The 15,833-nt window shown below is 36.1% G+C and overlaps 1 protein-coding gene across 15 annotated transcripts in view; it reads right to left on the reverse strand.

The window, feature by feature from the left end:
• ROBO2 (roundabout guidance receptor 2) overlaps positions 1–15,833 on the reverse strand; it is a 470,469-nt gene that overhangs the window by 90,504 nt on the left and 364,132 nt on the right. For all 15 annotated transcript variants that reach the window (XM_087756937.1, XM_087756931.1, XM_087756935.1 and 12 more), the window contains 5 exons: positions 14,058–14,229; positions 7,527–7,732; positions 3,378–3,459; positions 2,558–2,723; positions 615–781 (listed from right to left, as the gene is read on the reverse strand). In XM_087756937.1, the coding sequence (XP_087613063.1) occupies positions 615–781; positions 2,558–2,723; positions 3,378–3,459; positions 7,527–7,732; positions 14,058–14,229 (793 nt within the window). The remainder of the gene's footprint in view (positions 1–614; positions 782–2,557; positions 2,724–3,377; positions 3,460–7,526; positions 7,733–14,057; positions 14,230–15,833) is intronic.

The following is a 15,833-nucleotide window of genomic DNA, read 5'->3' on the forward strand; positions in this document are numbered from 1 at the left end:
GCAGTGGATTATTACAAGGAATTCAGAAATCTAGGTATATGAATAGAAGACCGATACTTTTCTCAGAATAACTTCAAAATATTCTCAGCATGCAGAAGCCTTAATTTACATGAATCTCTGCGATATGTTGGATCAGATTAATCAATACACTACAGATATTTTATGCAATTCTTTTGATTAAAACTAATGCTAAACACGGTGTCTGTCTGTCATAAGCACTTGTTATTATAGTATATCCCTATTATAATAATGGAGAAGAAGTAAAGACACAGAGAGAAAAGATACTGAGGAGAGCATGGTATTCAGAGCACTTTTCAGAAAAGCTTAGGTAACTCACATTATTTTCAACAGAAACAAGGCATCAAGGAGCACACCAAGTCTAAGTGAACTGCAAACCAAAATGTCTACTGTATACCAAGGATTAAAGAGCTAACCTGAGCTCCAGATTGATACAGCAAACATTGGACTATTTTTTATCTTTATTGGTTAAGCTCGATTCATGATTCCTTCACTCAGAGTGCTAAAGCCAAATGGTCAGACTGACCTATTGGTCAACTCTCAGTCCCTTCTTTCTATTTTATCTCAAGCATGTAAGCCTTAATAATTACTATTACCTTGTGTTCGGACAGGATCTGACATAGGGCTGGGATCACTCAGACCTTGTGAATTGATAGCTCTCACCATAAACAGGTAGATTGTATTGGGACGCAGTCCTCTCACAGTGTAGAGAGTGGTCTTCACATGGTTAGCCACTGTTTGCCAACTATTGCTCACAGATTGACTGCAATGAGAAGAGGATTGAAGATGACAGACTAATGCAAGAGAAAAATAAAAAAGTGAAAGGACCTACTTTTGTAACCCTATATCAAGTCTAAATACAGGAAAAAGTAGTAAAAGCAGGGTAAAAATAAAAATATTTGTTTCAGTTAACTCATCAAGATGTGATTAAAAAAATAACACAGCTGCCAAAAGTATTTCTCCTTTCAATAGAAACATAAGCTTTTGCGCTCTCTCTAAAATAAACAGTTGTAAAAGGAAAGTGTGGAAAGCTGTACAGTAAATTTCAATCATAAATAGGCTACACTTGAACATAAACCTTAGAAAAGAAAATCCTGTTAAAAGAATAATTTTCTACACTGCTAAGTAAATTATGCCAATAAATTGTCATTGAAAGAAAACTATTCTCCTTGAACTAAATTTATAGTCTAAAGTATAATTAATAAGTTGTAAGTATAACTAAAAAGTATAAATAATAAGTTGTAACTACAGTTACAAAAAAAAGGTCTGAAAACACGCTTGTAAATGAAGGAAAGCATATGAATATTTTTTTCTGTCACTACATTTTCCATTGGACATTATTATAATTAGATTACAATCCACTATATGAAGAGATTTCAAGTGTGATTGTTAAAACAACTTTTAATGAAAATGTTTGGCTTTTGTTAAAGTTATTGATGGGATGCCATTAAAGCTTATCTAGGGTGAAATATCACAAAAGTTTAAAGAGAAAATTTTATTTTATTGTGAGCTTTGTTGTATAGCATTGAGTAAAAAATTCTTTAAATATATTAAAAGGAAAAAGAAAATGGAAAGCAATGAGTTTCAGGTTGTTTCAATTGTTTCATTCATGTAATGCATAAAGTTCCAGAACAAAACCAACAGCCTGCACATACAGTAATGTTCTTTGCATATTAACATAGCAGGATGAAGCATTATCACTATAACTTCTTAAATTAGCATGCCTATGATTTTGATAAATTCTTGCATGAATTTTAATTAAAAGACTAACTAAATTATTTGTCATTTGTTGCACATCTTGATTAAGGAAAACATTTAAGAATGTGCACATTTTTAAGTGGAAGCGTAGAATACTGATACATGTGAGAGGTATGGCCCATGCTTAAACAGACTTGTTGAACTGGGGCCCAGGAGTTCTTTCCTACCACGTATTAAGTGCTGCTGTGTGGAAGGGAGCAGCTGGATTCTCTTCAGCCTCAGGCTGCAGGATGAAATCCTAAATTATCAACACTAGCCTTGTCAGGTAGAAGTTTTAGTCTATCTAAACCAGTAAAAAATAGAAATGTAAAGTGCTTTAAGTCATTAATAGGTGCTGCTTTAACAAGAACAGGAATTAAAGTACGCAGAGAGACTTCAGGATTATCCATTTATTTTCAGATTATTTGTACTCTGATAGTCAAGATAACACTGGCCCAAATCATTTGACCTGCAGCATTCCCACAGGAGATTCTGACTGATCATCAATGCTAAGGGAAAAGTAACAAATAATGACTGCATTGTCCTGTTATATTCCTGTTGACCTGAAGAAACAGTTAGATGCTCCTTTAGTTAATCAGTTAGAAAAAAGTGATAAAATGGAAAAAAAAAAAAATCAATGTAAAAAACAGGAATCAACGCCTGCCATAGGAGTTGAGTCTTTCAATGAACTTCTAATGATATGTGTAGAGTCCAAAAGAACACCACAATACCAGAAGAACAGCTGGTACCAGGGTTTAAGCAAAATTAGAAAGGAAGATTAAAAGTGGAATAATTCACATACCTAAAAGCCTCAATGATATATGCACTAGCTGGTAGGCTTCCAGGGGTCCCTGGTTGCCAGGACAGGGTGACACTGTTCTTAGTAACATCAGTGACCTGAGGTTTGGATGGTGGCCCAGGGAGGTCATTTATATCATAATTTTTACTGACTGTTGCTCCACCAGATTCTGTAAGGGGCAAATACAATATAATTACTTTTTATCCTTGATTGTGTAAATTTGATCAAAGTAGAAGATTAAAAGGAAAAACACGCCAAACATCTGCAAAATCATTACCATGTGTATTTTTGGATGAAGAGCTATCATTCTTTAGGTACATACTGAAGGAAAAAACCTGCAAAACTCAAAAGGTTATATATAAAAAAAGAAAAGAAAGAATAACAAAAAAGCCTGGCTTTGCTGAAATTTACATACAATATTAAAACCTCAGTTACTAGAAGGCTCAGAAAGTTCCTATATCCAGATCAACTCCAGTACTAACACAGAGCACATTGGACTTTGATAGGACTCTGTGTAGGCATAATAGTTTCCTTGCCCAAGCCAATTACTGGACGAATCCACAGTTTATTAATACTCCTGTTTAGAAGAGTTATAGCATACTGCTGTCAGTGGAGACAAATACAAATTGTTGCAATGTCAATGGGCACTTAAAGATAATAGCAATGAAATGCAAGGCATGTGAAGGAACCCAGCCTTCCCACCTAAAACTTCTCCATCTCAATTCCAGAACTTCTAGAACGGATTATTTGACTCAGACTGCTCTAATATAGTCTACACTTTCATTTTGTGCCAACTGAAAAACAGCCCCTGGACATCACTTACCTGTCACCTCCAGCACAGCACTCCAAGATGTCTCCCCACTGGAACTTGTAGCAACGCAAGTGTAAGTCCCAGTATCGGACAGCTAGACATAAAAAACAGTTAAGGGGAGTTTTAACAACCTTTTAGAATCAGCTGACAGACTTTACTCTAATTTTCTTTTTCTAAATGTTTCTTGGTAAGAAGGACTTAGCCTACATTTTACACCAGGCTAGAGGGCACTGGACATTTTCAAGCAATCATTTAATGGTGGCTTACTTTTAGAGAACTATAATAAGATTACTTGCTTCTAATACTTTTCTAATTCTAATTTTCATATTGTTAATGGTACCAGTACAGCATGTAAGTGCTACAAGAATGGATGTTTTAGACAGTGTAAATCTTTGCATTGGTTACAACAAATGCAGGTGAAATCAGATAACAATATAACAACAATTAACAACTCAGAGGATAAAATCTCAGGGTTTGTTATCCCATGATGCAGAGATACAGTTTCCAGTGCCAGGAAGGCTGTTACATCATCTTAGACTCTTACGACAGATGAAGTCATTTCTATACAGGCCACCACACATGCGAATACCATTGCTGAGACTTAAGAGTGGTTCTCTCTGCACAGAGAGTCCTCCAAGCCATTTTCAAATGGCAAAGTTAAATCAGATCCTACACCACGCTTACCCTTCTTCTGTTTCACATGGGATTTTATTTCGGGCTTGCAAGGCACTTTGGTAGCAAAAAAACTGCATTTGTATAAAACTGTTGTGATTTCCTTGTCAGTTCATATATTTCAAATTTATTTGGGGAAACCATTTTGAATTATATTTTCAATATTAATCTCATTGCTGTATAAACTGTTCTACTGGAAAACCAAGTGTTGCTAACTGTTTTGCTATTCCTACTTAAAATTTAAAGTAGAGATTTCTGAGACAGGAACTAGTGAGGATTACAGAGATGGGTGAAAAACAGTAACTTTACAAAGCACAAAATATACAGAGGAGCCCTCCTACCACTATGTATAAAGCATGGTAATCTGGAGATGGGAGAAGAGGGAGAGTGCTGACTCTAGTGATATAAGAGAAGAATTATATTCACCGTCAGATGACTTGACGGAAATAGGACTGCATCCAAGAAGCTTTATTGGACTTTAAGGAATTGTAATGGGTTCTGCTAACTGCAGATTGGCACTATAACAGAAGTGCTTATACCTCACTCTTCAAGAAGAATGTCAAGGCAAATAAGTGAGATGCTCTTTAGATTACTTGTTGATATGTAATTTAATTGATTTTTAACTTTGTTGTGTTTGAATTTTGTTGGTATTTTCTTCAGATACACTTGGACTGCAGCGTACTATTCTTAGGGGCAGGAAGCAACTGATTAATGCCAGTTCAATAGTCTGAATGAGCATGACTTGCATTTAGGAGGTGCTTTTGCTGTGAAATACAAGAAATAATTAAACCCCTCTGACAACGCCTCAGAAACTCAAAATATAGAGGTACTGCTAATGAAATGAGAAAGACTCTTGAAAGGAGACAGATTTTCCAGAGTGCGCCTTATTGCATTCTGAAGTAGTGTTTTATTTTGCTTCTTCTGAGCTTTTATTAAATATATAATTCTTCATTATGTGATAATGGAGAATATTTCTCAAGGCTATGGTTCTCAACTTCATTTGTGTACTACCGTGACAGATGGTGTATGGCATACTCAATGAAGTATGTGGTATACACAACAGAATAACTTGCAGAAGGCAAACTCAACATATAAAGCAAGCTGGAGATATGCTGCCTCTTGCAAGTTATGGTGAATTATCTAACTTCCAGACTGTGGATGGATTAGATACAGACATAGTGTATTGATAATTCAATTATTTATACTTTTTTTTTTGTGCTATGGAAAAAACAACAGGGGAGGTGAACGGAAAATCCTTGCTATTCAGTAAAATAAACATTTTTCTTCCTCAGTTAATGTAGGTGTCTAAATCTGGTGTGGTACACTTCTATGGAGCAGAAGGGAGTTTTCCGCCATTGTTGACCTGTCTGAAAGGGTACTGAGTGAGTGACATATGTGAGTTTTTAGTTGTCTTCCTCAGAGCAACTGGGAAGATTGGCTCATCAGAAAAATCTCTAGCTTCATGTTTATGACTGTGGCCCATGGTTCACTGTGACTGTTGCAGACTCCTGAATAATTTGATTTACACACAGAAAGAGAGTTACATAGCAGAAGAGGATGGTCTCAAAGCTTTAAATAGTAGTGGTTCATCTTTACTCATATCTTGAAATCTTTTATGACTGCAATAGTGATTATTATATGTGAGGGGAGGAGAAGGCTGAGGACACGTGGGTGATAAATATTAATTTGTTTTGAACTTGGGTATGTAAGTGTACTTGGGCATATTTTGTGGCCATTTTTTTGTTTAGGAAGTGTTGGCAGTCCTTGCTCAGGTAGACCTGAGAGAAAAGTTAAACATTCCAGATTTAAATCCATATTTAATTAATTAAAATTGCAAGGAACAGGAAAAATCTGGTTTTTATGGTTGTGTGTCGTTTTTGTTCTTAAGTCTGAGTCAAACAGTGCACATTACTGCAATCGAGGGGTTTATAAAAAATGTCTTTCTGAGCCTTTAAGGAAAATTGGTTACTAGTGAATGAGCCACTTAAGGATCAATAAAAGCTTCATGTCTTTCAAAACCACACTCACTACTAATACTGTTTTCTTCTCCCCTTGCAAGCAATTTTTTTTCCTTTCGTTTACAGACCTTGTGCCTCTAACAGCGAGATTAATGCACTGGCACGATTCAGAACCAATTTCATTGTTTGCATAGCTGCATGCAGACAGGTATCCCAGGAGCTTCTGCCTCATGGACACTCCACAGAAGCCCATCATCAATGCCTGAAAGTTTGTTTGAAACCACTAAGCTTCCACCTTTAATTGCTGCTTTCTAACACTACTGGGGAATCTTGACTATTCAAGCGCACTCTTTAATCCAGCTCTACAGGAAAAATGCATTAACCTTCATGGCCTAAACCTGCCTTCAGCCCAGGGAGGAAGGATAAATTGTTTACTCAAGGAAAGCTAGCATAAATTTTTTAATAAATTCCATTTGGTTCCAAGGAAGTTAACAATTCATCTGCGATCACTGATGAGACAGTATCAGAAAACAAAATGGCACTTTATATCTTGCCCTCGGTAGCTATGTTTATTGACATATTTTTGGATGGCACAGCTAAATGCAGAAATTACTGTTGATGAAATTAAATGCTTTCTGAAATTATCTTTAAGTTCTTGACAAATAATTACATTTACCGTACTATTTTTCCGTGTACATGCTCATCCACATACACACAAACAACTACGCATTTTTATCTTTGAACAGGGTAAAAATTAAAAGCCCAAACAAAGATTAGTGATGCAAGGCTTATCCATAAAATCTGACATTATACTATTTGGAATATTACAAGATTTCTTTGTACTTTTAAGATACCGTATTATCTCGTGTCAAAATGTAAATATTCTGACAGGCATTTCATTTTGAATAGAAATCCCTCTGCATAAGACTGCATGTATGTTACAGTATTAGTTGTCTTCTCCCATCCGCAGCCTTATGGAACATCTCCAGCAAGCGTAACATTGGAATAAATCAGCCAGCTCAAGACTGCCAAGACTCACTGATGGAGAAAGTGCACGGCCAGTCCCTGATGAACTCCAGAATCACTTGCTAGCACAATGGCTCCTTGGAAAGTTATGATCAAGTGTTGAAAATGAACTGCTCTAAGTTTTAACAGAGACAACAGGCCAACGGCTTCATGGTAAGACCAACTGAAAAGATAAGGAAGGCCTGTCCTTTTACATGTCTATCCATCCCTAACTCATGTGTTTTATTGCAACATACATAAGATTTTAAATATCAATTCTATTTTTAGAGAATTCTAATAGAAACATCTGATGCTAGTTTGGCTCTTCTCCCCCCCGCCCCCCTTCCCTACACAATGTCAAAGAATGAAATAGGATGTGGACTTGGTGAGAATTTCATAGTGAAACAGACAATTAAGTTAATTTTGAAGACAACAGACAGCAAGACAGCAGAGCTGCTTGACACACACCAACAGCTCAAGACTAGCCATGTACCACTTGTAGCACTTGCTTTTTATCGCTACTCACCCGCAGAGTTTTAATCTGAAGCGTTCCCTGATCTTGTATGGATGTTCGAGGGTCTCTGCCCAGGAAGGTGAATCCTTCTTTTAACCAGCTGATGACAGGAAGGGGGTCACCGGTTGCCTTGCACTTCAGCAAAGCTGTCCCATCCACTGCCAGCGTCTGATTGACCGGTCCCTGGAGGATGATGGGTGGAGGCCTATCTGTCAAGACTAAACAGTGACAGACGCATTGGCATCCACACCTTTAACGACCCTCTGCTGCAGTTAGCCCTTTCCTTGACACTACCAATTTTAACAGACTGGTTTAAGTTAGCCTCTAAAAGGCTAAAAACATTATTTTTGGAAGACCCACAGATACATTTTAACAACTAACTGGTATATTTGAAAAGCATTTTTGTAAGAATTTTATTTCACTACTGCAAGATAACACCTAGATATATAAACTTCTGTTAGCAAAAATCATCAGACTCATTTGATTAAGACAGGATGAAAATTAAGACGTTGATCCAGAAAAGAACTGAGGTACACCTCTTATTTTTTCCAATTTAGGAAAGCACTTAAAGCACATGTTTAATGTCACATCAAAATGTGCTTAATTGCTTACCTGATTTAGGACCTAAAAGAAAAAATCTGTTAAAGTTCAAAGTGAAACACCAGAGCCATTCTAGCATGGGTACCAACCACATCCCCCATTCATGCTCAACTTGCGAGTTTTCAAAAATATCTAACAATAATACAAAACGTTTTCATAATCTGAGTGATCTAAATGACTGTACCACTCTTTCCAGTGGAGAAAAATTCAAACTCAATCAAGTCATTTAACAGCTTGCTTATCAAATAATTTCATCACTTTTTAAAACCATGAACTCTCTTAATTCTTTTCCCCTTATAATTTACATTTGCATGCTTGAAATACTGCTTAAAGGACTCTGTAACCAGTGACCCTCATTCTATGACCAGTGGGATATCTTGAAGTTGAGGTAAAATGCTTGTATTTGCTTTTCTTGAAAGACCAATTTTTCATAAATAATTCTGCTGTTGAACCTATTCTCTGAGCCATCTGTTAAGCAGCAAAATATAACCCTTGGTTTCTAAAGAATGTGTTTATACAAAATGAATGTGAAATACCTGAATATAAACAAGCTATGACTCCTGCATAAAATCAGTATAACAGAGAATTCATTTTTCTGTATTTACCTGCCACACTGCTGCTGTTTTATATCTTCGAACAACTGAACAATTATATGATTGGTATTAAATATTGTAACAGGCAGGATTAGCTCCTAAACCAGTGTAAATTAGCCTGCCTCCACTGATGTCAATTGAGTTTGAATCATTTATTCTAGCTGAGAATTTGGTTCATTATAGTCCATACACAACACCTGACTCCAACAATGAAGTGAAAATAAATTGTTGTGAAGCAAAATGGTTTCTGTTATACTTGAGCTGTTTGAGATGCAAACCTCTGGAACCTTCAATAGATCCAAAGCACCTTCATTACATTATTTAATAAACAAAAAATATGAGGGAGAAGTTAGTGGTACATTTTATACCTAAAATAATTGTTTCTGAAATTGTAATATTGCAAAAATACTAACTACCTTCCTTTGTTAACAAGATACACAAAGGATAGAATCATTAGTATTAGTAGCACCTTGGGGTGTGAGTTCATCACATTTATTGAAATTGAAACTGAAAACAGAAAGCCAATACAGATTATTTATTAAGACCAGACCGTGAAAGCTATTTTGGAAATTCTGAAATATCACCCACTGAACACAGAAATAGGACAGGAAACACTATATTACAAGAAAAGAGAAAATGTAATGCATTTTCACCTTGATATGAAATTTTTGATCTCATTAAGGTTCCTTATGACTACACAGTTCATCCATTTGGTGAAATAAAAATTGATCTCAGCTCATATGTACTACCAGCATACCTGCAGCATGAGTATATTCAAATGAAAACTTAGCTGTGTAAATTTTCATTTAGATTTAACGTAAAACAGCAAATCCCAATTTTCTAGGTAGCTAAAATTGAGTAAAAAGAATTACTTAAGTTGCTGACTATTCCATTGCAATTATATGCTGCATCTAATTGCCTTTCATATGTGTAGCAATATAGGTATTTTCAAAACCTACTGCATTACAGATATTGTTCTTTAGCATGTAATTAGTTTTTTTACAGCCCAAATGAGGAGCTCATAATCCTTTAAATAGCTCTGATCGATAGTGTAATTGAAAGTCTCCTGGCCAGAAGGAATCTTCATTTTCAAGGGTGTTATGGGTGAAAGACCACTACAGGTTTCCATGACACTAAGGCTAAAGGTTAAATGAACACTTAGGGTTTCCACTGATCTGTGAACGACTGTATTGTCTTCACAACTATGACTTGTAAATCTTCTCTAAAACGTGTATACGCGCTTGTACTCCTACTACATAGGTCTCTGTACGAGGACTCAAAACTCGGTTAGAGGTTTAAAATGATATATCGTAAGCATTCCGAAGAACAGAGAGATAATGAAAAATATCTACAAAAAGGTTGGGGTTTTTGTTAGTTTCTTTTACATTTTAATTTTTTATTTAAATTGTATATTTTCTGCTAGCAGGAAACTTTTATATCCATTCTATGGAAACATTTTGTGTGGCTAAAATATACTTCCATAGTAAAAGAGAAGTTGATTTCAAAATTAATTTAATTTTAGAAAATGGTTTTGAAACTATTTGTCAGCAACCATATATTCACATATTCTCATAACTGAAAAATGATCAGATTCCTTTTGTGATAAAATGCAGTTTAAATTTTGAGCAGAGTATCAGAAAAGAAAAAATTATATTTGTTAATGAACAGTTTATTCACTACAAATGCAATTTGGATCAATTGAAACCATGTTTAAATTTGGTCAAATTACAACAGGAAATTAAAACAAGAGAATGGCAAAATGAAGTCCTTACTTTGGCACTTCCAAAATCAACATTTCAAGAGTTTTCCTGGTGAATTAATGGGGAAAAATCAGACACAAGTCACAAAATTCTGATGAACACTACCATGATAGGGTTGGGTGCTCTCCTGAGAGGTGGAAAAGCAGAGACCAACCCTTCCTCTGTCTTTTTGCGGAAGAGCTTCACAGGAGGCTGTGAAGTTGTTCTGAATCTCTCCCATTTGAAACTGTCACACTTGCTATAAAACATATCATATACAGTTGATCAGGGACAGGAATCATGGTTGCCAGATTTGCAGATGAGTAAACTGTGAGTGATATTAAATTCTTCCAGGAGGACTTGAGAGAGACATATCCCAGAATATTCAATAGACCTATAGTCAAAAGACTGCAGAGGAGTTTGAGAAAAATGCCTTAAGTATCTATTCCAAATCAGTGGAGAGGGAGTTGTTGACGTATGCTGCCAACTCCTTCTCTCTTTTCTTTTTTTTTTTTTTTTGACATCTGTTCTGAATTTTTCTTATAAGTCCAGCTTTTTGCTTTCATTCAAAAGCCCTGAAATGTGATCTTTTTAATTAATTAAACGTCCTAAAACATTTCATTCTTTGGTTGCCATCCACTGGGGGAGGTTAAGTTTGCTCCTCCATTCCAATACCCATCCTAAACTGCAACTGCTGGGTAAACTAGCATTGGTAGGTCGATCCTACAGTTGCGCATGCAGTGGTCAAAATTTTTATTAATACATATAAATAATGACTAGATTAGGAGAAACTGATATCTTCTCCAAAATACTCTGTGCATGATGGATAAATTTATGGAATAAATCACTAATTGTAAACTGTTCTTTTTATCTTGAGCAAAGACATAGTTAGATGGAAGCATTTGGTTTATTTGCATGATCTATCATTTTAAGACTGTGTGCTGCATATTCACTTCTTGAGTTTGAAAGGACTGCTAAGATTGCCTCAGTTTTTAAAATTATTTTGCTTTTCCATATGTGTGTTAGACAGTGGATTACATGATAGCCTTTCAAGAAAATACAAGATTTGAATTTCAAATACACTGAAGGCTCTTAGCACAGTCCATAATCAGCAAAATTATCACTCAACTCAGCACATTTCATCACAGCTAGTAATCTCTTCTCATGTGAACACTTGAGTTAAAAATATTTCCAGTAAAGACTTGTAAGTGCAAAAATGTAACAACTGAAACACTGCTATATATGGTATAATTAAGCACTTGTTTTTCTGCACATGACATATGTTTTCATTCTGTATTGGAACTTCAATTGGATCTAAATTACTCTGGATCAAACAAAAATGTGTTCAAAATGAAAAAGATGGCTCGCCACTATTATTAAATCATTAACCAAACAGAAAAATTCTGGGCTATGAAGTAAAACTGAAATCACCAGCCAAAAACTAGAACACTAATGCTTAAGTATATAGCTAGCATGCACAGTATTTATCTTTTATTACATTTTTAAAACCATTAAATTAGATTTCCCTACTGATCAAAATCATTACCTTCCATAGTTTCTGCTCAGCATCAACCAAAAAAGATTATTTAGACATTTACAGTTAACTTCTTAACTGAAAGCAATTAAAAAAAAAAAAAATCTGTGATCTAATGGTACATTTATTTATATAATCTCAGTTCCACAATATTGTTCTGGCACTTTTCTCCTGACCTCACGTGCCCTTTGACTCAAGGTTGAAATGGTATTTCTATAAAGCAATCTTGCATTGTTTCATAATGATCATGCTGACAGTGGGTTCTGGAAAGCATCTGAAGAACGCAGGCCTTGCATTCCTTGAGCAGCAGAGCTACCAGCTAATGCTTTCTCTAGCAATGTGGAATGCACACCGCCTTTAATCAGAATTAACTGTAGTTGAGTTTGCATTTTAGCAGCGACACCTTCGTGAGCTTTCTCTTGGTTTGTTAAATAAACTAACTAAAATTCCAAAGAGGTCATTAGGATTTGTGTTTTTTTTTCCCCCACACAAGAAATAGATAAAGATGGAGCACAGGCCTTGTCTGTCAAAAGAAAGAATTTCTCATCACTAATATCCTTGAACCTGATTTGATCCTCTCGGCCCCTGTTGCAGTAAATCTGTACAGCATCAGCAGGTGCAACCATTAACAGCTCAATGTCCTCTTAGCCAATGTTTGTGTGTTCTATTTATTCCAATCACAGTCATGGCACTGAATCAGGCAGCGCTATGGACAGATATTAAAAAATACTGCCTTTCCATTAATTTTAAATGACCTTTTAATCTACATTTAAATTTGAATTGAATGAAAATGCATCATTTTGTCATAGAGCATGAGAGAAAGGACTTAAAGAGACTGCAGAGCAAAGGTTAGCCTTTAGTCTCCAGAAACTACTTTACAGAAAAGCAATGTGCTTGTAAAGATACAAGGATAAGGCAGAAATTATCTTCCCTTGTCATAAAAATATAGACAGCTTTTGGAAAACAAAGAAAAGACATCAAATTAATGCTCAAACCTCCGTAACACGAGTCTGAACCTCTCTACCTGTCACTTGTGATGAATATGCTCTTGTGAAAAGCCAGATTATTCAGCATTAGACATCTTTTCAAACTTTCATGGTGCAGGCAGGTCTCTAAGGGAACAGTAAAAGTAGACCTCTGCATATAACAACAGTTTTAATGGCAAAAATTCATCAAAGTCTGTCAGGAGATATTTAATGAGTCAGTTAAGATAAGGAATAATGATGTCAGGGAATGCAACAATCTCCTAGTATAAGAGGAATTCTGTTGTTTTCTTTACTAACATTAAAGGATGCAAACTGCCTTCTATCCACAATGGGATGAAGAGGGACATCAACAGGATCCCTGACATATGAAAAGGATTCATGTTTGTGGATGGAGCAAGGTAAACTTCAAGGCAGGATAACTTTCCAAGCCAAAATTTTGAAATGGTAAGCATCAAGACAGATCATGTAGTGCTTTTCTCTTCCTTTCCTGAAAACCGTACCTATGTATTTACATGTCTCTTTTCACATCTAACCATACTGAGAAATTCTTAGAACACAGCTCTAAGGTAAGGAAATATCTTCATGCCTTATTGCCACAGAGACTAAAGGGCTACATGTTGTAGCTGTTCTAAACCAACAGAACTCCAGTAAGTTCAAGGCATCTGTGTTGATTTAACTGACCTGAGGACACATCCCTGAACTAGCTGCCTAAGATGATACTGAAGACTGGGACTGAGCTGGGAATTGAGCCTGATTTTTCTGCACCCCAGTTCACTGCTTTAATCACAAACCTATTTGTTCTTCACAATATTTTTTGCAGTCCTGTCTTAGCTCTAGTGAACCAAGAAGCTTGCTTTCTCACCAACCCTATTCTAAGCTGATGTGTACCTTGTTTGTATTATTAGGGAACCACCAGAAGGCAAGCAAAAGGCAAACTAGACTTCAATGCCTTTCTGATACCATAGAGCATTGATTTTCTGTAGAAACTTGTTTGTTTACTAGTATGAATTATGTGATCTCATATGCCTTTATGTACACTACTTTTAAAATACTTTTGACAGGAAAAAACAATAGGAATCTCTATAGCTCACCATCAGTAACCTCCAGCTGAGCCTTTGCTAAAATGCTTCCAGCAACCGTCAGTGCTTGACAAATGTAGTAGCCTGCATCAGACCGCTGAATGTTGGTAATAGTGAGGTCTCCGGTTGGTGACACTGAATACCTGCTGTTGGGTTGGAGAGGCTGGTTTGGGAAGAGTAGATTCTGCAAAGACAATTCATCTTACATCAATTCAAAACACAAAAGCACCACTTTTCCCTCAGCTAGAGAGACAATGATTTTTCCTTAGAAGTACTATATATAAACTAGAAGAAAAAGTAAGTGTGGTTATGACTTTATGAACACATAGAGCTAGCTTTCCGTGCCTTGGGCAGCTTGCAGTTTAAATTAGAAACAGCCCTTTGACAGCACACAGTGGTGTGCTCTGGCTGGGGGTCCAGGCGAGGAGAAATTTTCCAACAGTCGCACTTGAGTGATTTGTATTTGTGACACATTCATCTTCATTCTGAATTTAATTGTAATAATATACTTAGTTGGCTGTCAAACCAGGAGGACCCAATACTACAGTAAACATTAGAAAACTAGCAGAAAGAATTGAATCCTGAAGACTTGAGGGAGCATAGCACTATTGTTTGGCTGTGAATATGTTCTGGGCAAAGGAGAAAGTAAGAGCATGGCACAGAAGGAAAGCTGGGAGGAAGAAACAAACAGGTCATAAAGGAGAAGCTGGTAGAGCATGAGATCTTAAAAGAGAAGTAAAAGGAAAACTAAAACGGAAATATACCAAAGGAGAAAAGCAGCATGGAGCCTTGAGGGTGAAGAGAAAGGGTATAAATCTGATATGGAAATCATCAGAGAGAAAAAATAACCTCATGTAGGATAAGACATCGGTTAGCACAAAACAGGGAGATTAGTTTTTGCCTTTGGGCTGTATTGGAGAAAAGAGAGATGTCAATAAGAAAAACTGGAATGGATGTAGCAGTCATTGCATATGATGAACAACTGAATCAATCAATAATACAAAAAAGGACGGAAAAGCTTTTAGTGGTGAGGGCTGTGTTTTCAAGGAGAAAGTTATACTGTCTGGCACAGCCCTTGATGTGTATAAAAAAGAACAGGAAAAGGGAGGCAATGTGAACAGAAAGGTCAGCATCATTGCCCAATGAGACAGAAAGGGGAATAGATTAAACAATAATTAAACAACAGTAATTCCAGTCTGGCTTTCCTGTCAGCTCAACAAGCCTCTATGATAAATACAATTGTTTGTATCAGGAACATCCCAACACACTGTTACCATGCTGTGATAAGGTTTCAGTCATTACTGCAGCTCTGTATAGCTCTGCTGTGCTTTCTAATGATGACTCCCTACTAACTTTTAAGCTTGTCTATACAGGCTAAAAAGAAAATCTAAAAGTATAGAGTAGTGTATTAAATGAATTTTCTGTAGATCTGCTTCTTCTGCAGTAGACCATAACGGTTTACAAAAAATGATTTGGAGCTGACAAGTGACAAACTTGGATCTTAAAAAATTCTGCTTTGAAGTGAAATTCACACCTTTATCTCTAGTTTTGACAATAAAATGAGAGAGATATGCTTTAAATAAGATCCGACACTCCAGGTATCCTTATAATTGTATTAACCTACTAGGCTACTTGTCACCCTAGGGTGAGTCTTTCCCCCTACTCCCTTTCTATGTCAACGTTCAAGAAATTTTTCCTCAAAAATCAATATGCACCCAGTAAACATGTCAGATCCAATAGGAAAAAAAGTGTGAAAATTCTGAAACAATTTCAGGCTACAGGGCTAAG

This window comes from Nipponia nippon, unplaced genomic scaffold (genome assembly GCF_047370975.1).
Source record: "Nipponia nippon isolate SJK-2023a ecotype South Korea unplaced genomic scaffold, ASM4737097v1 scaffold_2, whole genome shotgun sequence".
Taxonomy (NCBI): Eukaryota; Metazoa; Chordata; class Aves; order Pelecaniformes; family Threskiornithidae; genus Nipponia; species Nipponia nippon.